Source organism: Martes martes (assembly GCF_963455335.1).
Source record: "Martes martes genome assembly, chromosome: 4".
NCBI classification, from domain to species: Eukaryota; Metazoa; Chordata; class Mammalia; order Carnivora; family Mustelidae; genus Martes; species Martes martes.
In genome coordinates this window covers 97,022,169-97,045,421 of record NC_137891.1, presented here as the reverse complement: position 1 = coordinate 97,045,421, position 23,253 = coordinate 97,022,169, and the positions used below count along the sequence as shown (strand labels likewise).

At 53.8% G+C, this 23,253-nt stretch overlaps 1 protein-coding gene across 2 annotated transcripts in view; it reads right to left on the bottom strand.

The window, feature by feature from the left end:
• KCND3 (potassium voltage-gated channel subfamily D member 3) overlaps nt 1–23,049 on the bottom strand; it is a gene marked incomplete at its 5' end in the record, with an annotated part of 202,014 nt that extends 178,965 nt beyond the window's left edge. For both annotated transcript variants that reach the window (XM_080801595.1, XM_080801596.1), the window contains one exon: nt 21,944–23,049. In XM_080801595.1, coding sequence (XP_080657721.1) covers nt 21,944–23,049 — 1,106 coding nt within the window. The remainder of the gene's footprint in view (nt 1–21,943) is intronic.
• Nucleotides 23,050–23,253: the final 204 nt, after the last annotated feature.

Below are 23,253 nucleotides of genomic sequence, written 5' to 3'. Positions count from 1 at the left end.
AGAATCAGCTTGGGTGAAATAAAAACACCATTTAGCCTCCACTCTTCGGCTCCCCCAGCTCCCCTAAACCTCTCCAGGCTCGGGCTGCTGAGCTGCAGAATTCCGAGGGTATGTCTGCTGTTCCCCATTCTTCCGCACCCTCTGGAACTCACAGGTCCCCTGGGTCTGGCCCTGTCCTGCAGTCAGCTGCGTATGGCCGCCCTTGATCTCCACCCCAGAACCTTCATCATCCACCTGGTGGGTGGTGGGGGGCTTTGATGGCCTTTTCTTCCTCACCATGAAGCCCGATCTGGTTTTTCAGGGCCGGGGGGGCGGGGGGTGTGTGGAGCAAAATCTCCCCAGTGAGTTCTCACAGGGCGCCTGCCCGAGGCCATATGCCGCGTTCCCCAGCTCTGCCATTATGCATCTTGCTTGTAATTGCTTTAGAATGACACTCATCATGTTCTATTTTATCACGCAGTGACAGATCCATATAGATAGGGGAAGGGAAACACTCACACCCTCACTCACAGAGGCAGCCAGACTGCAGAACGGTTTAAGAAGAGTGATTGTGCAGGAGTTCCAAGAGCTGGGCTCTGCCCCCTTGCCCGAACAGAGAGCGTGTGGCGTTCGCAGGTCCCCGTTCTGTGGTTCTGAGTATCAGAGGGAGGCAGTCAGTGGCGGACTGCCTGCCCTCGTTTTCCAGAAGCACTTGCACAAGCTCCCCAGCTCCCTGTAAACCCTCCATAAAACCTCAGCCTTCTTTGCTGGAATGACTCAAGGTATGAAGGCTTCTTTTCAGGAGCAAAAGGCAACTATAAACAGAGAGGCAGAAACTGAGGTTTTGCTCCATATTTAAACGCTCCACACGAGCACCCTAAGGTGCATAGTCCTCCCCTCCCGGCGCCACCCTGGGGCTGCCTGGTCGTCCCCTTCCTCCAGGCAGCTCACGCCACCCTCTACTTCCTACCCTCAGCAGGAGGGGCCTCTCATATTCCTAAAGGTCCAACAGGGTTTCGAAGCTTCCAGGGCCCCCCCCATGAACTGAGTGGCAGATGCTTTAATTCCACTCACTGCCTCCTGCTCTGGGGCCCAGCAGGGGTGGGGACGGCTATACTCTCTCACTGCCCAGTGCCGGGAAGGGTGTCTGTGATGAAGGAACGGAAGCATCTTCTGTGCCCCGCTGTCCCTGCCAGGGGTTCCGTGGCACGTAGAGAGTACGAAGTAGGATGCCAAGGGAGAGCTCCTTCCCCAGAGCTCTGGGTGTGTGTGTGGGGGGTGTGTGGGGGTGGGCAGGAATGGCTGCGTGTGTGAGAGCCCCATGGTCAGAAGGTCCCTCTGTCCTACCCACTTCTCCTTTCCCTGCCTTGGCCCAATCTCCTCCACACCCCACTGTGGGGACGCATTGCCTCCGCCAGAGCTGGCTCCACTGAAGACCCCACGCAAATCCTCCAGGGCCGCACTGGTCCCCAGATATTTAGGCCTTGATATATGGGCCCAGAGAAAATACTCCGAAGCCCAGGATCCTTTTTGGCTAAGGATGCTGATCCTCAGAGCATTGAAGAAAGCCCCACTGAGCAATAGCGAGGAGACTGCTCACAGCCCCTGGTCACCCTCCAAATGGAGAAAAGCGTCTGCCATGGAGTGGTGACACCACGGGGGCCAAAGACTGGCCAGCACTGGGTATCCCTCCCCACCTTCCCACAGGATTGGTCAGGCCCAGGAGGTCCCCCACGAGCATAGGCCTCTGCAGTCCCTACCCCTCACCCAGAAAGGGGTCAGGTACAAAATGCTGGAAGGTCCTGGGGGAAACATGGGGCTGCAGGTGGGGTGGGGGAGACACAACATCATTTCCCCCAGGCTGAGACAAGAGGAGAGGCCTGACTGAAGCAGACGCAGTTACCTATGGAAAGTGCCTAACTCCAGGTGAGATGCTTTCTCTCAATCCCCTTCTTGTATTAAGATGGGAATGAGCGTAGGTCCCCAGGGGACAGGGCAGGGAACAGAACAGACTGTTTCCAGAGCACTTTCCCGTGGGCACTCATCTTTCTATTTCTTAATGAGGAGCCCAAGGGGAACCTGGGGCCTTGGCCGTGGGGGGAGGGTAACGAGTGACTGGGGGAACCCCATCCAAACGCCCACTTCCGCTCTAGGGAAGGCTCCTGCCTCTGCCAGAGCACCCTGGGCATTTTTGTCCAGAAGCCCAGACTCCCTCTTGTCCCGGGGAGGAGGGAGGTGCTACGGAGTGTAAAGCTCTCTCTGCTCTGGGACCTGGGCTCCAGCCCGGCCTACTTTGCTGCTCTCTGGCTGTCCCGCCAGGAGCTGGTAGCCGGGATTCTGGCTGGCTGCTGAGGGCCTGTCTCCCTGCCTTCATCACATATGCGGTGGGCGTCCTCAGCTGTCCCTCAGAAAGCAAACACTGACGCCAGCGAGCCCATTGTGCTCCAAGCAGCCCGGTCACCCCCATCAGGCCCAGTTGGCATGATGTTTCCTGGTCTTTGCTGAATGTGTCCAATTTCCTGACCAGCTCCCTGATAAATAATCGTTTTCCTCGTTCGCTCCAGGCAGCTCCAAGTGAGAGGAAGGCGGGGGCTGTTTGATGGGGATGGCTCTCTCTTTTGTTTCCCCGGTGTCTGAAAGCCAGGCCTGACCTCAGCTCAGTGTCTCTGCAAAGGCCCGTGTCCTCCTCAGCAGCTGTGAGCAGCTACCAAACTCCCTCCTCACAGCCATCCTTTGGGCCGATGACGCGTCTTCTCTCCCCTTCCTTACGCTGAAGCTCTGGATCGAGGCCTGGTAACCTAATGATGAACTGGGTATTTTAAGGGAGGCCGGAGGGAAACATCAGATCTCATGCCACGGAGGGAAGGGCCCTGGCCAGGAATAAGGTGATCTGGGCTCTTCTCTGACCTTGGTTGCTGCCTGGCCACTAGTGGGGATGGCATCTCAGTTTTCTTGTGTCTAAGACTCGGGGACTCACCCAGAGCCCTGCTTGCCTGTGTGACTGGGACCCACGGAGCTGAGCCCTTGGGCAGCTACAGTCCCACTTCGGTTCTCACTGTAGTTTCTGCCCTGCATCTCCCTGGCCCGAGTTGCTGGCACACCATCTGGTATTCCTGGGCGAGCCAAGAGTTAGTTACCAGTGACAGCTCTGTCGCTCTGCCCATCCCTCCCCATGTGCAAGGGCAAAGGGGCCCTCCAAGCCCTCACGCTGGGCACTCGCATAGCCAGGCTCTGGCCTAGGCACCTTCCTAAGCAGCATCATTGCCGAACCTAACAGCATTCTTTTTTTTTTTCCCTAAGATTTTATTTACTTTATTGACAGAGAGAGAGATCACAAGTAAGCAAAGAGGCAGGCAGAGAGAGAGAGGGAAGCAGGTTCCCCACTGAGCAGAGAGCCCGATTCGGGGCTTAATCCCAGGATCCTAAGATCATGACCCAAGCTGAAGGCAGAGGTTTAACCCACTGAGCCACCTAGGTGCCCCGAATATAACAGCATTCTTCATCTGCCAAAAGATGAAACCATGGTCTGCAGGCAGCCTACTGTGTAGTCCTGCCATGGGAAAGTGGCAGAGCTGGGGGTGAAATGCAGGTCTGTTTGCTTTCGGAGCCCGTGCTCTTTGCAACCTACTCTCTCCAGTGGGGGACTCCTCAGAGAGGCCAGGCCTAGCCTCCAGCAACAATCACAGTTCTCAGAAAGGAACAAGCCTATGGCTTTTTGCCTTGGGATAGGAGGACACTGACGTTACCAGAGAGTAAAACCCACTCTCTTCACTGCTTTCTCCAACCCCGATCAAAACAGCCATACCACTCCGTTACTTCCCACAGTCAGGGACTTGAAACCACTGCCCCCATGTTGCACCATGAAAACAACTTGGAAGTTTAACCAGGCTAAGGTTCCTGTGGACCACCTTCCAGCCTGTCCACACATCCCCCGTCCATACATCCCCCCTGGTCCCCCACTATAAAATTGAGGCCACAGAGTTCACATAATGACCCTGTGGCAGGTTACAAAAACGTCTGCCAATTCTTCTCATCCTTTTGTATTCCCACCCCTGTGTAATGTGACATTGTGCTTCATCCCATCAAAAGCCAGAATCGACTTTCTACCCCCTTGAACTTGGGCCTGCACATGGGATTTGCTTTGGCTCTCGGGGCATTAGCAAATGTGACACAGCAGGGGGTTGAAAAAATGCTTGTGTGTTGGAGTTGACATTTCTTTCAGCTCTTGTGACCTTGGTGACCTGCTACCAGTTGAAGGATCCGGGCCAGCCCACTGGATGATAAGAGACAAGAACCACGCCATCCATCCCCATCGCTCCAGCCAGCCACCAGATGGGTGAGACCGTCCTAGACCATCTGACCCCAGTCAAGCCCCAGCTAACCAGAGAGATCAGCTCCACTGAGGGTGAAACCAAGGCAGTGAACAGACCCTATCATGACAGACAGAGGCTGGCCCTCAGCAGAACCTGCCTGATAGGGAGCCTGGCTGTGTGCAAAGAAGGTTACAGGGGACCTGACTACCAGATGGCCTTCTGGGGCTGGGAGGAAACCAGACAGCAGCACCGTCACTCTCGCCCGCTGCTGCAGTGACACAGATAGATACAGGATTTCTTCTCTTTCGAAAGGTTTCCTGCCTAAGCAAATCCTCAGCTTTTCTTCGATCATCTTACTGCCCTCCTCAAGGCATGTCTGAGCTGTTGGGGGGAATCAGTCCTCCACAGAAAGGGAGATGAGGACTCATCCTTTACCTCACTCTTTAATGTTCCTTCCCTCCCCAAGTCAGTGCCTCCAAACTGCCTTCTGGTTACAACTCTATTGCAATTCAGCAGAAGGAAGGAAATAGGCACTTAGGTGCTATTGTGGCTGCCTGGGCTCCTGGCCAGGGCCGGGCAGGGAGGGTGGAGGGGCCAAGACTCCACCTGGACCACAGTACTGGACTCTAGGATCTCACTGTCTTCCTCGGCTTGGCAGACAGTGCTGGGCCAAAGCAGACGGCCACTGAGGATGGCCCAGCTGGGACCTTGAGAGCGCCAGGTGGGTAGAGGTGAAACCAAGGATTCTAGAATTTCCAACCTGTGGGCTGTGGTGCACAGGTGGCCAAGAATGGGCTCCAGGCATGTGGAGAGGGGCAGAGCTGCTCGGGACCCAGGGCAGCCGGGTGGGGTGGGGGTAGCAGAGCCCCCGGCCGGGAAACTCCTACCTCAAGCAGCCTGGCCAGCCCCAACCAGCAAGGTCAAAGGCATGGCCAGGGGACCACACTGGGGAGGGCAGGCACACGTCTAAAGGAAAAGACCGTCAAACTTGGAGCTAGGAAGGCAGCATAAATTCATGCAGGGGGCCATCTCGGAACCAAAGTTCATATTGTTGAAATTGTAGCTGTCAGGAGGAGGTTTAGACATAAGAATAGAAAGGAGGAGGGAACCCATTCTGCCTCTCCCAAGGACGGGAGGCAGAGGAGCTAGGGTTCCACCATGCCACTGCCACGCCCCCACCAGGCTGGAATGAGCCCCAAGGAGAGGGGAATCCCTCGGGGCTAGGCCAGCGGAGAGGGCTGCTTCCTTCCCCTGCCCGCATCACCCGAAGTGCCTAGTCCTTAAGAAGAGCATAGTCACAGGTGCTCTTCTGATTCATCTCCTGTGCCTGCTGACCTCGCCCGAGGAGCTTTCCCTCACCTCTAGAGCAAGGTGCACCACCTGTGCAGGACATGAATGTTTGTTGGATGAATAAAGGAAACTGACCACAGCGGATTCTGACTGCATCTGAGGTCAGAGGCTTCCGGTTCCCACCTCCATTCCCAACACATTTTTGTGTCAACGGGACGACAGATTCGAGGAACTACTGAATCTCTCTGGTTCGGGTTTAATTTTAAACAAATTCGTTTCCGGTTTCTGGTTGGTTTAATTTTAATATGAAAATAAGATTTTTATGGTTCACCCATGGAGGATTTTGGAGGGGAGGGGGGTGGGGGGATGGGTGAGCCTGGTGCTAGGCATTAAGGAGGGCATGGATTGCATGGAGCACTGGGTTTTATACAAAGACAATGAATCATGGAACACTACATCAAAAAATCAATCAATGAATTAATAAAACACCAAAAAAAGAGAGAAGAGAACATTTTTAACTTTTTTTTTAACAGTAGAACACACATGCCTTTGTATCTACACAAGCCCCCAGCCTCATTAAAATAAAGTTGCCCTTATCCTATAACATGAGTTTCACTAAATAATCCTGCCACCCCAGTGAAAGGCACTCACGTCTGTGGGCAGAAGGGAATTTTACAGATGCTGCCTGAAAGATGGCAAGATCTTTTTTTCTTTGTATGTTTGTATGTTTGATATAGTTCGCAATTTTTTAAAGGAAAAGATCTAACATCTTCATTTACATGAGGTCCCTAGAGTAGTCAAATTCATAAAGACAGGATCCCCATCAGTCCTCTGAATTCTCCACGCACAGAGTCACTCTCTGGGGAAAAGGCATGGGTGGGTGAGGGTCTCATGTGAGAGCCAGAGTCCTGAGTTCTGGCACAGGATGATGCTTCTGCTAGGGGAGAAGGGTCACCTCTGAGGAGGCCAAGGATGGAGGCACTCCAAATGGCAAAAAGAGCACAAGATCTAGAAATTTCCCAGGGCCAGCAACAGCCTAGAGCTACACTGAGAACTCCCTCTCCGCCCCTCCTTGCCAGCGGGTCTTCACATGTGCACAAGCACTCACACACACACACACACACACACACACACACACCACGAGCATGCTGCCTTTTTCTGAGTGTCTCCAACTTTTCCTTTTTGCCTGGAACACTTTCCCTTTCCCGCTCTCCAAGCCTACTTCCTCCCAGGATGTGCACACAAGGTCTCTGTCTTCCGTGGCATCTCTAGGTCGAGCAGATCTGATGATCTCTGTGGCCCGACCCTCTCTGGATAGGAAATGGCCCAGAGTTACATGCTCCACCCCAAAATTGGGCACATCCTCCCTCACCACGTGCCATGAAATCCACAAACCTTGCACCTGACCCATGATCCAGCCCTACTCGGTCTAAAGTTCTGTCCGCCATTTTCTCTGACCCACACGTGTGCAGGTGCTTCTCGCTGTGTCTGAAGGGAACTGGCAGGGTGTGACGAGGAAGGGATGGGCCAGAACCTGGCAACTGGGCCCCTTCCGTGTGCCAGGCGCCCTGCTGGGAGCTGGGGTCTGGGACCAGAGTGCTTGCCTTGGAGGAGCCAGGGCTACCTACGCAGACAGGCCTGTGTACCCAGGCTTTCAGATGGTGGTGACAGAAGGCAGAGAGCCCCCCTAGGAGGAGACTCACTCACCTGGCCCACCTCCACCAAGCTTCCCCTTCACTGCCACCACCTGCTGCCCTCCCCCCCCAGTCCTTGTCCTCTCTGCACTCTGCACACTGGAAAGAAAGCCCACGAGATGCTCCCAGCCAGAGAGAGCTCACAGGTGGCTCACCCTCTCCCCAGTCCTCTGTAATCATCAGAGGTTGGTTTCATTCAAACACCTTAAGGTAATGTCAGCCACGCTGCCCACACGAATGCTAACAGTGATATATAGATTGCCCTGCGTTCCTGTGGGAGTTCATGTCATAAAATAATGGGGGTGGAGAAGGGAGAATCATTTCCAGACCCACGGGATAACGGGAAGAGAAGGAAGCTGGGGATGGGGTGGGACAAGCAAGAAACCAGCTCCTGGTGCAGGCATCGGCGGGGATGGCATGAGGGGAGACAGTGGAGGGGTTCCACTTGCCTGCCCACCTTGGCTATTCACCCCAAAGTGTGTGGTTTGGAGCTCGTTCACCCACAAAGCTTCCATTCCCTGAAGGGACTACCTGGGCTGGGGCTGAGTCACCCTGAGACTGTGCCAGGACAGATGTCACGGGGTCTTCCTGCTGCTGAGTCCCCTAGTCACTCCCCCAGCTATAATTATAATTGCCTTGCAGAACGGTTTCCTATACGGAACCTTCTGGGTTCTCAAAGCCCTCCCCCTTCTGGGGTGTAGGAGGAAGGAGACTTGGGCTGAATATACAGGGCAGGGTGGGGATCACTGACCCTTTCCAAAATGGGATGAGCTGCGGCCACAAGGGTAAACATTCATCCCTAAAAGTTCAGGCAGACCTGTTGCCATCTGCTGGGAGGTTGTTGGGGGGAGGGGGTCCAACGCTGAAGGGGTTAGCAAACTAGACTCTTTCTAACCCCAAGACTTGTGAGGCTCAAACAGCTGTCTGACGGTCCTACATCTTATGCCTTCTTCTCAATCTGGCCTGTGCAGAGGAGCCCTGGGCCTGAATGCACAATTCCCTGCTCTCACCAAACACAGTTCTGTGTGGATGAGGGCTGCTAACCTTGACCATGTACGTCATCCTGGCTCACCATCAGATGCCCTGGAGCTTTCTGGGAGAGTCTCCCAGAAGAACCTCCTAGGCCTTGCCTTTCTGTGGTCATTTTGGCCAGGGACTCTTAACTTCTTCCTCTTTGGAGGTAAGGAAAGGGAAATGGGGAGGTCCCCAATGGCCCGCCATGCACCCAGGGGTGGCGGTTGTGAGGGGTGGGGGTTCTCCAGGCTGTGAATCATCCAGCCTAATGGACTAAAAATCAATTTTCCTTCAAAGACTGAGAGACTTACAGCTTGTGGAACCGTCTAGGAGATGAAAACTCACCAAATTCAACCCCTTCTCATTCAGAAGAGGATGCTGAGGACCAGAGAGAGAAAGCAGCTTGGCCAAGGTCACACAGCCTGCCCAAACCAGCCCCACAACCCACATCTCCTGGCTCCTGAACCGGTGGTCTTTCCCTTGCCCTAGGGAGTCCCACCCCAGCCAAAGAATTCGGTCAACTCGTGTGGGCCAGCCCAGGCGTAAAGCACCTAACTCGGAACGTGAACGCAGCAGCCTCTGTTCTTCAGATGAGAAGCTGACCTTACATGGAAATATTAAGAAAGTCCAACGCAGTGTGTGGGGTGGGGGGTGGGCATAACGCTTTATCATCCCTAAGCCCTGCCCAAACTCTGAGCGTGGCCATCGGACTGTAAGAAAATGTTTTATTAATCGACACAGTGCCCTTTTGTTAGTCCAGAGAGAAGCTTCTGCTGGAGAGGGGAGGGGGGAGAAGGAGGGGGGGAGGCTTTGGCTCCAAGGACACAAGCCCTCAAGATATAAAACTCTGGGGAGATCTTCTAGCAGCTTCTGGAGGCAGACGAGAAACAGACCAGGGAAGAAGGGGAAAAAGAAAAACTAATATCATGTCTCATTTGGCAAACACAATTCATGAAGAGAGAGTCGCACCTGGTACTGTGATTCCTCATGGAGGGCGGGTGCAAAGTGACAGCCGTGACCCGTAGGGGTGGAAACCTGTGGTGACAGCCGTGACCCTTAAGGGTGGAGACCTGTGGACCGGTGGGGAACCCCGGGAGACTCCTCCCCCTACCTCCACCTGTGCTATCCCCGGGATCCTGTGCAGGGGCTAGAGCTGAGGGGTGTGAGAACGGGCCAGCCTGAGCTCTGTTGCCCGGCTCTGACACCCCCCACCCCCGCAGAGCTGCTTCCCACCATTCCAGAACTCTGAGCCTGGCCTCCAGCTCCCTGCTGCCTCGCCTGCTGTCTCTCCAGGGCGCTCGGAGGGTCCAGGAAAGGCTGTTGTGCCCAAAGGCCTGCAGCGGAGTGGGTGGGGATCCCCCCAACACCCAGAGCACCCAGGCAGAGGACGGGGCAACAAAGCCATCTGGGACCAGAATCTCTGCAAAGAGGAAGACCGCACGAGATTTGTCAAAGTTATTCTAAAAAAATTTTACAGAGGGTATTTACATAGTATGCGTATTTACCACTTTCCCTCTTCCTTGATTGTTTTTTCTTTCTTTCTGTTTTTTGCACTAACTCTACAACTACACTTATAATTTCCCTTCTCCTTTGTTTTGTCCTCCTTCCTGTTGCCAGGATTCCCTGGTCCTGTTGGCGACCTCGCCCCCAGCCTATCACCTGCGGTCACATCTTGTGGGCCCAGAGGAGCTTGATCCCCACTGGCCTTGTCTCCAGGGACTCTGCTCTGTCCTCCATCGCCATCCTCTGTCCACTCCTTATGCTCCTGACCTTTCCAAGAGGCCCGAGAGTCATTGGTCCAGGCACATCAGCACATTGGGGAGGCTGTGTCCACCTCCCTCTGACGGAGACAGAGGCTGTGGAAGGAGATTTCCCCCACCAAAGGCCTCCCGGGGGTAATGTGGGTCTTTAGGGAGAGCCAAAGAGTCCCTGCAGGTCAGACCAGTGCATGGGGGAGTCCCAGCCCCTCTAGTTCCCAGCAGAAGGCTCCGGGCAGACCTCCCGTTTCCCCAGCTTTAAAACACAGACAACAGTGATCTCCCTCTCCTTTGGTTAATGGGGGAGTTGAATGAGGAAATGCATATAAATAATTTATATCTAGCACAGGACCTGGGACACTGTCAAAGCTCGGTATCATCAACGAGTATTATTATTGTTGTTGTTGTTGAGGAGGAGGAAGGTCAGCGGTCCCGCACACATCACGGTGAGCCTATCTCTCCTCAGTCTCCAGCGAGGAAGACACACAGCTGCTTCTCCGCCTTCTGGACAGCATCCCTAACGAGACTCCAACACAGCTCTTACATCATCGTTTCTGTGCCGGGGCCAGCCTCCCTTGGACTCCTAACCAACAGCGGAGAGCACTTCCACTCGGGTAGAGGCTAGAGGAGCTGTCCCTGAGTCCTCCTGGCCTGACTCCTCATCTCTCCCCAGTGCTGCTGATGCCCTCCCTCTCTCTTCCCTTACCAGCTTTCTCTCTTTCTTCTCGGCTTTTACTTCAACCTTCCCTTTCAATACATTCATTTTACCGTCTGCCACTCCAGCGAGAATGCCAATCCCAGAGGCTCTGTCTGTTTAGTTCACGAGTACCCCCTCAGCCCCCAGCACACGGCCTGGCCCATGCAGACCCACCCTATTTGCTGAAGAAGTGATCGAAGGAATGAACACATCTAACATTGGCACTACAATCTTCCAAGGGCCGGCTGAAATGCCACCTCCTCTGAGAAGCCCTGATTCCTGCCTCCTGCACCTTCCCCTCGCACTTTGCTATGGTTTTACTCGTACCTCTCACCTTGCTGAGCCCGGACAGATAGCTCTGTGCACACACGGCACCTCTGTTACTGGGCTGACGCTCTTTGTGAAGACTCGAAAAGAGTCAGAAGACTTCAGACTTCAGTCCGAGCCCAGTAACGCTCCTACAGTGTATGAGCGGGGGCAAGTTCCCTACACTGTCAGTATCTCGGTCTTCTCAGACGAAGAATGGGAGCCTAACACCCACCCCGCAGGATTTAGTCCTCGCCCTGCTTTCTTTTTGTAGCTCCTCCGGTTAACCAGGAAGCCGTCTTGCTCATAGGCACAGCTCAATGCACATTTGCAGAATTACTGAGCCATAGCCATGCCCATTGCTTACCATGGGCCCAAGACAGGTATCTCTGGGAGGGGACAGGCCAGAGGAGCCTCCCAGTGATGCCAGCAGTGTGTCCGACGTTTCTCCCTAAGGAGAGGAGGGGAATGAGGGGCACAGGCAGCGTCTTAAATCCCCTAGGCCTCTGCTCAGGGGTCTGACCCTGCAAGCATCAGGACAGGGCCAGCCCCAGAGGCTAGGCCACTCTGAGTTGGCATCGCCCTGGGCCCAACACAGATGCTTTGTTGGTCTGTGACCACCCAAACCCCATCTATCTTATCCACATGGCAATGTGAGGATCCTTTTAGTATTATTGTTCAGCAAAGCCCCTAAACCAATTTTGCCTTCCTGGGTCAGAGCTGCTTATTTAATTAGCGTTGTAGGAAACTAAAAGAAAACCTTGTTTGACTCAGAAAACCAATACGACCTTTTGGCCCCAGCAGAGATGCAGCAGGACAGGGAAGGCCCACAGGCCGAGGAGAGAAGCTGAACGGAAGTGTTGGCAAAGCCACTGCATGGATACCAGCCGTGTTCCTGAAGGAGGCAAAGTGCCAGGGACGTGGGGCCTCTCCTCCACCTTCCCTTCGGTTTTCTTTGGTAATATCTATTCCCTGCTGCAGCCCGTTCCAAAACTGCCCCGCTAGACCCCTTCTCTGTGTTAAGCTCCAGACCTACCTTCCCACCTGCCTGCCAGCTGCCTCCAAGCCACCCAGGGTCAACAACAAGTGACCAAGGTCCAAAGCCAAGTTCACAGTCTCTATTTTCCCGTGCCTTTCTGCCAAGCTGCTCCTTCTCTGACATTCGCTGTCTCCCCTTCCCCAGTCACCCAGTCTCATGATCCCGGAGTTCACTTAGACTTCTCTTCTCTGGGATGCCTTTCCACTCTACCTCCTTCTGTCCCTTTCCACTGTGACCATCCCACAACAGGCGTTCTGCACGTCTTCCTGATCAGTCCGCTTGCTGATGTCACAATGGGTCAGGGCCCCCTCTAACATTCACCCAGGAGACCACTCCAAATAAATCTTCCTAATCACTGCAACAAGGACCACCACCCTTAGTGACTCCCTGACACCCACCAGATAAATGCCTTAGCCTAATAGTTTAGGGCCTCCGTGTCTCTAGCAAGCCCTTTATTCCTGCTTACCTCCAGCCAGTCCCCTCATATGCCCTAACCCCCAGCAAAGCAGCATATTGGTTAAGCTCCCAAGCACCGTGCCCTTTTGCAATTTACTTGGATTTCCCATTTCCGCATCTCAAAATCCTACCCACCGTTGTTGGTCTAGCTGAAATGTCACCTTTTCCATGAAGCCAATCACTCATTCATCAGCAAATATTTATTAAGCATTTATTCTGTGCCAAACACTTCCTGATCATTTGGAACATGCCCCGTCCTCTCTTGTCTGCTCGTAAACATACTCAAATCCCCTGCTGTATTATAAACTTCTTAGGACCAGGAGCGAGGGCTTATTTATTTCTGTTTCCCCAACACCGGCTAATAGGGAGCATCACAAATACTAAGTATCATATTTGTCAAACTGTACCGAGATTTATGCTGTCTGTGGTTTTAATATCATTTAGTTTAAAACTCCCCTACTTTTTTTTTTCTGCTTAAGTATACACGACCAGGAAGAAGTAAAAATAAACTAATGATACTTCTTTCTCAGCAGCTCTGAGCCTGTAATTATGGAGAGCTCTAAGTTACCCATGACACCGAAACCGTCATGCTGGAGAGAATCTCCCGCCAGAAGCATGAAAGCATTAACATCGCCAGTCTTTGACACGTATCACAGGACCGTGGAGGAGCGGATGTGTCCTTTTAACTTTGTGGGCCCAGTCGGCTTGGTCAGTCCTGGGAGCTGGCTGAGCGAGAGGGATGGAAGGAACGATGGAGGCCTGGCTGGTGGGAGGGTCCAGGGTGGGATGGAACGTCTGCCCTGCACAACCTCGAGGCAAGACTGGACAGTCACGCTGTCGCGGGCACTCGGCGTGTGTTTGCACGGCTAAGGCTCTGGCCGGTTCCTCTCGGACGACTGCAAAGGGTAGACACATCCCAGCCCCCTGGCAGCACAGGGTCCAGAATTGATTTTTGTTTAAGGACAATACCAAAGCCTCACTGGGACTGAGCAAGGTTCTGGGGTGCAGGAGGGCTGGGCATCCAGCCCTCAGTGGGCCACCGGGAACCGGGCGCGAATCAAAGACAATGAGATTCGCAATTCTGCATTGATAGCCGGATAATGTAGGGGAGCAAGCTCCCCTCTCCCACTTCTGAAGCAAACAAATATCACATGGGGTGATTCCGCAGCTGCATTAGTTGGGGAAAATTGATGCACATTTCATGTGTCAGGGAGCTGAGTCCCAGAGAATGGAGCCAGCCTCCCAGAAAATGGTTTCTTTATATAGTTCCATCCATTTATTGTTTGATTGGACTTTCTGTATATTAAATTCAAGCTGTTCTGCCGCTCGTGGGCATTCTGATGCGTTGGCTCCGTGGGAAATAATGAAGGTGATGGGATTTTACAGCTTCACATTACAAAGGAGGCGTCCCCAGCCTCATCCATCTCTCCATCAACTAGCTTGTGTGTGAGGTGGCACTTATATTAAAACGATTTTTCTGATTCAGTTTAATGACACTCATTCCAGTCCTGACACCCAGAATACGGTTACATGAGCCAGATGCAATCTTCCTCCATCCAGTCATGGTCAGCAGAGGCTGAGTTATCTTCCCTCCTCCTGGCCTCCCCACCTTCCCAGGCACCCAGCATTTGCGTGGCACTGGGCAGAGGGAGGCGGAGGCCGGGGAGAAGAGGCCTCGGTTCCAGCCCAGGAAATGCAGGCTGGATAGAGGCCCAAGCACGAGACTCAACTTGGAGGTCACCATCTCTGAATCCTCTGGCCCGGAACTCTGGGCGCTCCAAGGCACTGTGGTAACTCCTTCCTCCTCGTCACAAACAAGTCCCCGTTGGAAGGTGGTCTGAGGTCACCATGGAACACCCCTTTCCAACAGAGATTGCTTGGAGACCGGTTCCTACTTCCAAAAAAGAGAAACTGCTTGGATATCACCAGAAGGTGCTTAGGTCATGAGTACGGTGTTGGCTTCTGGGAAGGAGTTGCTTGTGTTCAGGGGGCCACCTGCCTGAGCACAGGGGCTGGGAGCCTCACAGCTAAGTCTTTGCTCCTCTCCCTGCCCAGGAACGGGGTGGGGGAGGGGACAGGGACGTTCCCGGCCACAACAGTATGTGGACCAGAGTCCTGCACAGTCTGGAACAGGAGCTCCCTCCCGGGTGAGAGAGGCAAAAATACTCGGGGAGTTACTGAGGGGTTCTGGGTCCCTCCCCTGAGGAGAGGGAGGGCCGGGCTGCCTTTTATTTACACTATTTTCAGGCAGAATAATTGCTGCTCCTCGGGAAGAATCATGTTTGTGTTTATGGGTGTGTTTAAAGAGGGAAACCCAAACAAAAGCAAACAGAGGGAGAGAGGGAGAGGGAGGGAGACTAAGATTGATTTTGAGAGATTTAGGAAGAGAGCTGTGAAATGGACACCAGCCTAAAGAGCCCCTCCCCAAAACTGGAGCAATGTGAATTGCTGGCTTGGAAGACCCATCAAAGGTAATGGTTCTACTGGGAAGCCCCCGAAAGTCTCCTATCCCACCCATGGGACTCCATCTCTCCCCACCTGCAGCCCCGACACCCTGCCCACCCCTCCGTCTCAGCTACTATTCCAGCCATGGACCTCCGTCTCCCTTTCTGAACCAAGACTGTCCCCCAGGGTGGTAAGCACGGTGCCCAGCCCTTGGCAGATGCTTGGTACTTGCTGCCTGTGTTGAAAGGAAACCCCAGGGGTGCATGGGTGGCCCGGCCAGTTAAGCTTCTGACTCTTGGTTTCATCTCAGGTCACGATCTCAGCGTCATGGGTTCAAGCCCCCGCACTGGGCTCTGTGCTCAGGGCAGAGTCTGCTGGGGATTTTCTCTCTCCCTCTCCCTCTACCCATTCCCCCACTCACGTGCTCTAAATAAATAAATAAAGGAGTAAATAAAACCTTTTTAAAAAAAGAAAAGAAATCCCAATCCAGGTACAGACGCTCCTGCTTGCAGACAGCCCCAGCCCGGCTCTCAGACATCCACACTCCAACTTGGGCTCTGGGGCTGGTTCACTCCATCCTTGCTGGGGTCTTGCTGCCCTGGGCCTTGAAGCCACCTTCTTGCAAGAGGCCCCTTCTTGTGAAATGCTTCTCGCAGGGGTGGAGAAGGTTTTTGGGACCATGTCTTCCCGGGCCAGTCCTTGATTGGGGAGTGAGGAAAGCCCTGGGCGTGGTAGAGGCAAGACCAGCATGGCTCCCTCCCTGTTGCCCCTGCCTTCGAATACATGCAACATCTCCCAGCTCTCCCTTCCCCGCCGCCAGCACCCTCGGCCCAGCCACCATCACTCGCTGCCTAGACGTTGGTATTCACTACCCAGCAGCCAGAGTGATCCTTTGCAAATTTAAGTGAAGCCTACTTAAAACCCTCCAGTGGCTTTCCATTCCAGGCAGAGAAAAAGGCAAAGGGCCGAGTCTCTGACCCCAAGGGCCCCGCAGGAGCTGTTTCCCCCATTACCTCCTGTACTTGGTCCCTGCTCCTGCCGCTTGACCATTAGGACCTTGTAGCTATTCCAAGAATAGCATGCCAATCCTCTCCTGCCTGACGGCCTTTGCTTTTGTTGTTCTCTTGGCCTGGAATGCTCTTTCCTAAGCTACCCACATTCCTTCAGGTCTCTGCTCAAATATCACCTGAGCTCCCGACACAAAATAGCAACTCTCCCTCCTTCCACCACCTTGCCGGCGCTCGGCACTCCCGGCTTATCCCCCCAGGCTTTATTTTTCTCTGTACCATGAACTGGTATTTATCTGCTGATCTATATACTACCTGGGCTCCTCCACCAGAATGTAAGCCCCACAAGATCAGAGACTACTGTGTTGGCTGCCATGTTCCTAGTGCCTACTGGCTAAGCAATAAATATTGGTTCTCCAAAGAATCGAATGGCAGAGAATTTCATGGATGGGGGCACTTATCTCTGGCTCCCTTCCTGTTTCTCCTTGGTCCCAGAGTCTGTTGTGGGAAGCATGGCCAAGCGGCCCAAAAGAGTGAAGATTGAGGGTTGAAACCTCCAGTGCAAGAAAGGCCCCACCAAGCTAAGGCTGACATCCAAACTAGACAACGTACCGCTTGGCCTCCCCATCTACCCTCTGCCCAGAAATGGATATTTGTCTGACATGACCAAAGAGCTCACATTCGGATAGCACTTCCACTGTTTCTTAAAATGACCAGGAGATGGTTAGCAAGTAAGGAAAATGAACATAGGAAAACTGGAGTACAACCCTGTTTAGCTGAACAGCAATCTAGGGAGACCCCGACTTAGGCACGGACCACACGATGATCTCTGGAATTGAGACCTGCCCTTGAAGAGCTCACAACCTGGGAGAAAAACACATAAGCAGATCAGGTTAACAGAATGTGGCAACTGACAAGACAAAGTTATGTCCAGGCCACAGTGGAAAGCAAGTGGAGGGGTACCTACTACACCCTGGGCCTGGGGGTGGCAGGAAGGTCCCCTGGAGGAGACGATGTAGGGGCTGAGCTGCGAAGGATGACGGGAGTCAACCAGACACAGAGTACAGTGAGGGCTTGTCTCTGGAGTGGCAGGAAGAATATGAGAAAAGGCCTCTTTTTCTGACCCTCGGTCTACTGCTCTTTCCACCATCTCTTGTTTTGGTCCAAAGGAAGAGAAGTGGGTCTCATTTAATTCATTCTGCCTGGACCTTATGCTGGGCTGATGAGCAATCATGGTGCTTTGTATTTGCAGGGCCTGGCACACAGCAGGTACTCAATAAACGTTGAATGAATGCAAGACTCCTCATTGGGATGTGGATCTGTGTCTTCTCTTGGGAATTGCAACATCAGAGAACTGTTGGTTAAGAAGTGTCAAACCAAGAAAAGATCTGCAGTCATTCATTCCCCATAAATGCGGCTATGACCAGATTGCCCTGGGCAGGAACACACCACCCTCCAGGTAGTCACAGCTGGCTAGTGTCCCGGGCCAAGGCACTTGGAAGTTGGGAGGAGAGCTGCTGGGCGCCAGAGGCAGGGGATGAAGATGCAGCAGGAATTTGGGGGACTGAAGGGTTAACCAGGTCTCAGACTGGCTTTACTTCTGGCACTGGGTGGGGGGTAAACCTGGTCAAGCACCCCGTTCTGTGATGTGCCTCTATTGATTGTCCAGGCCCAGCTCCCAGTCTCACAAAACCTCAGGCAGGCCCCTTCCAGGATTATGTTTTAAAGGGAAATGCAAATCACCTGGAGGCTGCTTCATGCTTGGAAGAAGTAAAAATCGATTCTGTTTTCGTTAAAGTGATTTTTGGACACCGTCAAAAGCTCTCTCATCTCAGGCCATGGGGTGACAGATAGGCTGCCGTTCTCGATTACATAAGCAAGCCAACTTGGAAGCGGCAGGCCATTGCACCAGGAACAAGGCTGCTTGGGGCCCTTCCCAAGCCCCCACCCTGAAAACAGCCAAGAAGGCCTCATCCTCCCCAGTCTCAGAGCTGGCTCTTGACAGCCCTGGTGGTTGCTTGCTCTGCAAGGATCTCCTTCCGCACGCTCCCCAGTTCCACACACTGAACTGGAGCCTCACCCACAGACTGACTCAGTCTAGGCCAATCACGATGCCAAGCAAAGTCAAACAAAATTCAGAAGGAAAATCTGCTTTAAAAAGTCTACAACATAGAATATCTGCACGAACTAGGTATGTTGGTCTTAATTAATACTGGGAGTTCTGCGTTATCTCTTTCCTCTGTTAACTGAGATAATTGAGGATTTTATTTATAGCTGCAATTATAAGCACCAAGAGTAAACCTTTCGTGGTACATGTGGGAGCTCCACGGTCAAGGGAGCATAAGGGAAACATGAGCTGGCCATGGGGGTCTTCCCCACCAGCCCAGGAGGCTGCAAAGGTAAGTCATCCTTGAGCCTTGGTGGCAGTTGGGCCGTTATTGTTCTGTGTGCTTAAGGTAGTTTGAGATATTAAATAAACAGAAATAATCGGTTCCATGAAATTCCTCCCTGGAGGACACCTGTGTAACTCATCAGTGAGTCCTGGGAAAGAGGACAGAGTTAGGAACCAGAGCGAGGGAGCATGAACTCCCCTCAGCGCATCGGTCCTCGGTCCAGCCCCATGGCCTGTCACTTGGCCCTCCTTTGCAAAGGAGCCGAAGACAATTTCTGCCAGACTGAAACCGGAACTTGGGGCAGGATTAGGGCAGGGAGGATCTGAGGACGGGAAGAACAAAGTGTCTGTTGGGAGCTGTTGGAAGCACTCGGACAGACGGTGGAATGTGGCAGAATATTGGCCCCTGTTATTCCACAGCCACTTGGGGGCTCAAATGCCAGTAAGGAGTAAGAAAAAGAAGGGTTCTTGGGGATGGTTTAGGCCTGAAACTAGCCAGTGAATATGTTCAGGGCCGGAGCCAGCCAGGGGAGAGGGAAACGTTTCCAGGGTCGAGTTGGGAAGACCTCCAATCAGAGCAAGAAGATCACCCACCCCCCACAGCCCCCACTACCACCACCACAATGCTGCAGAGTGTCCCAGGGGATGGACCAGAGGCCAGGTGAAGGCTGCCCTCCTCTGCCCCCAGGACCAGGGCTGGGCCAGAGCACGCATCTTAGGTCCACCCTAGAAAGAGGACGGGCAGGTCTGGAAAGGACTGAGAAAACTATCAGGCCAGGCAAATGGAAAAGGTGCCCCATTGACACTGACCAAGCCACTAAAAAGGGTTTTGCCAAGTACCCGCTATGTATAACCAGACAGCGATCCTGGCGATGGTTCCATTTGCCAACTCAGGAAGAAGTCAAAGTAGCCCAATCCAGCCTTTGACCACACCAGCTGGGGCAGATGGGAAGAAAAAGCCTGCTGTCCCATTACTTATCTGAGGTTAAGGAAAACACTATGGAAGGAAGTCTTCTTTTCCTGCTCATTCCTATACCCTCCCAGAGGCCAGATGTTTGGAGGCATGGGAAGAGCAGGGCGAGGAGTCCACAGGGCCACTGGGGAAACACGCTTCTCCCTTTTCCCCTTTCATCTTCACTCCTAGCCGTCCCCTTCCTGCCCTCTGAAAGTAAATACGAGGCCAAGATTGTCCGTCCCTGACACTGGACTTACCCCTTGACCTACAGGGTGGATGCTAAAGGAAATCAGTGGCCTCCCTAGCGACAGGGAAACAGTGAATTTTGCCAGGAATGCAGTCGTTGATTTCCAAGGCAGCATTTGAACTGACCAGATGAAAATGTTTCATTTACAAATTCCCTGTGTGCCTAAGGCAGTGGCTGTGGTACTCACTGTGCTCCTGTTCAAGAGCGACATGCCTTGAATGAACTAACCCCTGAGGCCATAATATAAAAGAAGTAACCCTGGAGGTCTGCTTTCCACCCATGACCCCGAACGGTATGGGGACAAGCAGACTGGCATGTGAACCGGGAATGGGTGCTGGAGACAGCCAGACTGGCATTGGAAAATCAGCTCTACCCCTGATCAGCTGTATGACGACAACAATCTACTTGACCGCTCTGGGCCTCGCCTGCTGCATCTGTGAAGTTGGATGGCATTTTTCCTACCTTGCAGGGCTGTTGTAAAGACTCAGAGGGATAATATATGCAAAGTGCTTAGTGCACCACTGACACACAGTAGACACACATATGCTGTTATACTAATAATAAAAAGTAAAAGGCAGGTGGTCTCCGAAGTTTCCATCGATCTCCTCTGAAACGGTCCCACTTCAACTCTGACATCCATCCATCTGCCCTGTTTTGTCCTCATGGCAGTCCCGAGGCATCACTCTAGTGTCATGAGTCCCATCAAAGGACACATAGGGCAATGGACAGTCACAGCCACATCAGGAGTGGGGCCAGGGAGGTCCTGGACTTTGGGGGGGGTGTCCCTTTTAGGAAAATATGAAAGGACGGTTAGGGTCAGCCTCCAAGGGGCAAAGCTGCCTCTTCTCCTGACATGGTGAGCAGCTTCCAGGCCATTTTATCTTTAAACATCCTACTGTGCCAAGAGACAAGGTCAAACAACCAGATGTTCCTACCAACCCCGGGTGTGAGTGGCTGTTCGAAGAACTGTGTGTGTGCTGGAGGGAGAGGAAGGGGCAGGATGGCCTGTGTCAGACAGACAAGAGGGAAACAGAATGCCCCCATTCAGTGTAGCCTCCACAAATGGACAGTGACACCCCTTGCTCCCCCGCTCTCGTGTGGCACAATGACAAATGTAATCATTTTAAAAGTCCCCTCACCTGCTCAGTCATTCCCAATAAGCACACACAGCACTATGGAAAAACCGACACCAGCGCCGCGGGGTGTCGGCCAGGAAAAAAAATCGAATCACCAGAACGCCACCAACCAAATTGTCAAAGACCAAATAAAAAGCTTCATGAATTCTCCATCAGCAATATAATGCTTCCCAGCCTAAGCAAATACAGACCCAGCATATGAATTGTAAAGGGATTTTTGCATTAGCCTCAATGACTTCCAACGGCCGAAGCAGAAACCCTTAAGAAATACGTGTCTCCAGAAAGCTGCCTCCATTGGCTCTAATCCTGTTAGGGGGAAGACTGCAATCTCCTTCCTGAGCCCCTTCCTCGGATGGAAAGCTTTGCAGGCCAGCCCCATAAATACATTTCTGTGACCACAGCTAGAAAAGGGACCTCGGGGAGATGGAAGACATGGAGTCACCCATGGCCTTGCTGAGTGCCTCTCCCTCTCCGGGATGGTCCTGCTGCTTCGGGGGCTGACCCCATGATCCCTTCAGACCATCTCACAATGGCCCAGGTAGGCCGGGTCATTCAATCACAGTCAGGCCGAGAAAGCAAGGCTACTCCTCCTTCAGTGAGGAAATAAAAGTAAGTCCGGTGCCCTGCTTTGCAGAAAACCCAAGTTCAGAGTCACTTCGAGAAAGTCTGCTCAGAGCTACTGAACTCTTGAGCGTCTATGGCGGGGCAGGGGGGCGGGGGGAGCAAAGCCCAAGAGAGATAGCCTGCAGATACACGACTGAGAAGAAACGCAGGAAGGATCCAGAGAGAGTGCTCTCCGTGTGTTCTGGTTAATGCAACTGTGCACCCTCCTTACGGCACTCCCCGAACTGCTCAGGCCCTTCTTCCTTCCCACCTGATGCCCTTACAAGCACAGATGCGTTTAAGAATGCAGCAACCGCTACTCACTCCACCCCACACACAGACACGAAATGCACGGCTGAAAAGAGAACTAATGTCTTCATTTCCATGTTTTATAAAATGCATGCCACCGCCCCCTCCCCAAGAAAACTCAATCCAGAGCGAGCTCTCGTCCCCAAACGAATCACCCGTGCGCTTTCCTCCTTCGGATGAGACAACTCCCCTCGCTCCTATGACCCCAACAGGCGACTCCACCCCTGTCTGCTGGATCCCGCTACCGGCCCAAGTTTCCCTTCCACGTAACCTTCCGCCCAACCCGCCACCAACGCGGACTCACCCCAGCGTGGTCATGGTGACAATGGTGTACCAAAACGAGGCGGGGATGCTCGTGAACTTGCTGGCCGAGGAGCCCTTCTCGGCGTAAAACATCACAGTGGCAAAGATGATGATGGCCATGGTGAGGGAGAAGAGGAGGAAGCCGAGCTCGGAGGCACAGCTCTTGAGCGTGTAGCCCAGGATCCGCAAGCCCTGGGAGTGGCGTGAGAACTTGAAGATGCGGAAGACGCGGAAGACGCGGAGCGTGACGAAGGCGCCCGACACGTCCTCGTTGTTGGTCATGACCAGGCCGATGTAGTAGGGCATGATGGCCACCACGTCGATGATGCTCATGACGCTGCGGACGAAGCGGTAGCGGCTGGGCGCCGCGAAGAGCCGCAGGAGGTACTCCACGGTGAAGATCATGACGCAGGCCGTGTCCAGGCAGAAGAAGGCCACCGAGTAGCGCTCGCCGCACGGCAGCTCCTTGCTCCCGGGCACCGTGCCGCACGGCACCGTCTCCACCACGTTGGTGATGACCGACACGGCGATGAAGAAGCCAGTCACGTAGTAGAAGACCAAGGCCAGCGTGCTGGTGTGCGGGTTCTCGAAGGCGCGCCACATGGTCTGGCGGAAGCTGAGCGACGGCATGGACTCCTGGTTGTTCTCCGAGTCGTTGTCGTCCATGAGGCGCTCAGCGTTCTCCCGCTTGCGGTCCTTGTACTCCTCGTAGCAGCAGTCGCCGATGATCTCGGGCAGGATGCCGTAGAAGGCCAGCTCGTCGTCGTATGCCGAGATGCACTCGTAGCGCGGGTAGTGCAGCTTCCCCGTGCGGTAGAAGTTGAGCACGCAGCGGAACACTTCGGGGTCCCGGTCGAAGAAGTACTCCTTGGTGTCCTCGTTGAAGAAGAACTCCTTCTCCGTGCTGCCCAGTAGCGTGTCCGGGTAGCGCTCCAGCGTGGTCCGCCAGGTCTGGAACCTCCGGCCGCTCACGTTGAGGACGATTAGCTCATCCTGCCGCTTGTTCTTGTCGGCGGGGGCGAGGGGCATGGGGCAGTTGGCCACTGGCATCCACCCGATGGCCGCCGCCCGCGCGAAGGGCAGCCAGGCCGCCACGCCCGCCGCCATGGTGACGACTCCAGCTCTCGGGCCGGCCGCTGCTGCTCGGAGGCTTGGCACACCAGCTTGGAGTCAGTCCCGCGGCCCCTGCAAGACAGGAGGAGAGAGCAGAGGAGCGGGTGAGCCCGCGATTGCCTACCCCCCCCCCCCCCGGAGGAAATGGGACTCGGGGCGGGGTCAGCGCTGAGTGAGAGACAGCCAAAGTCCTGATGG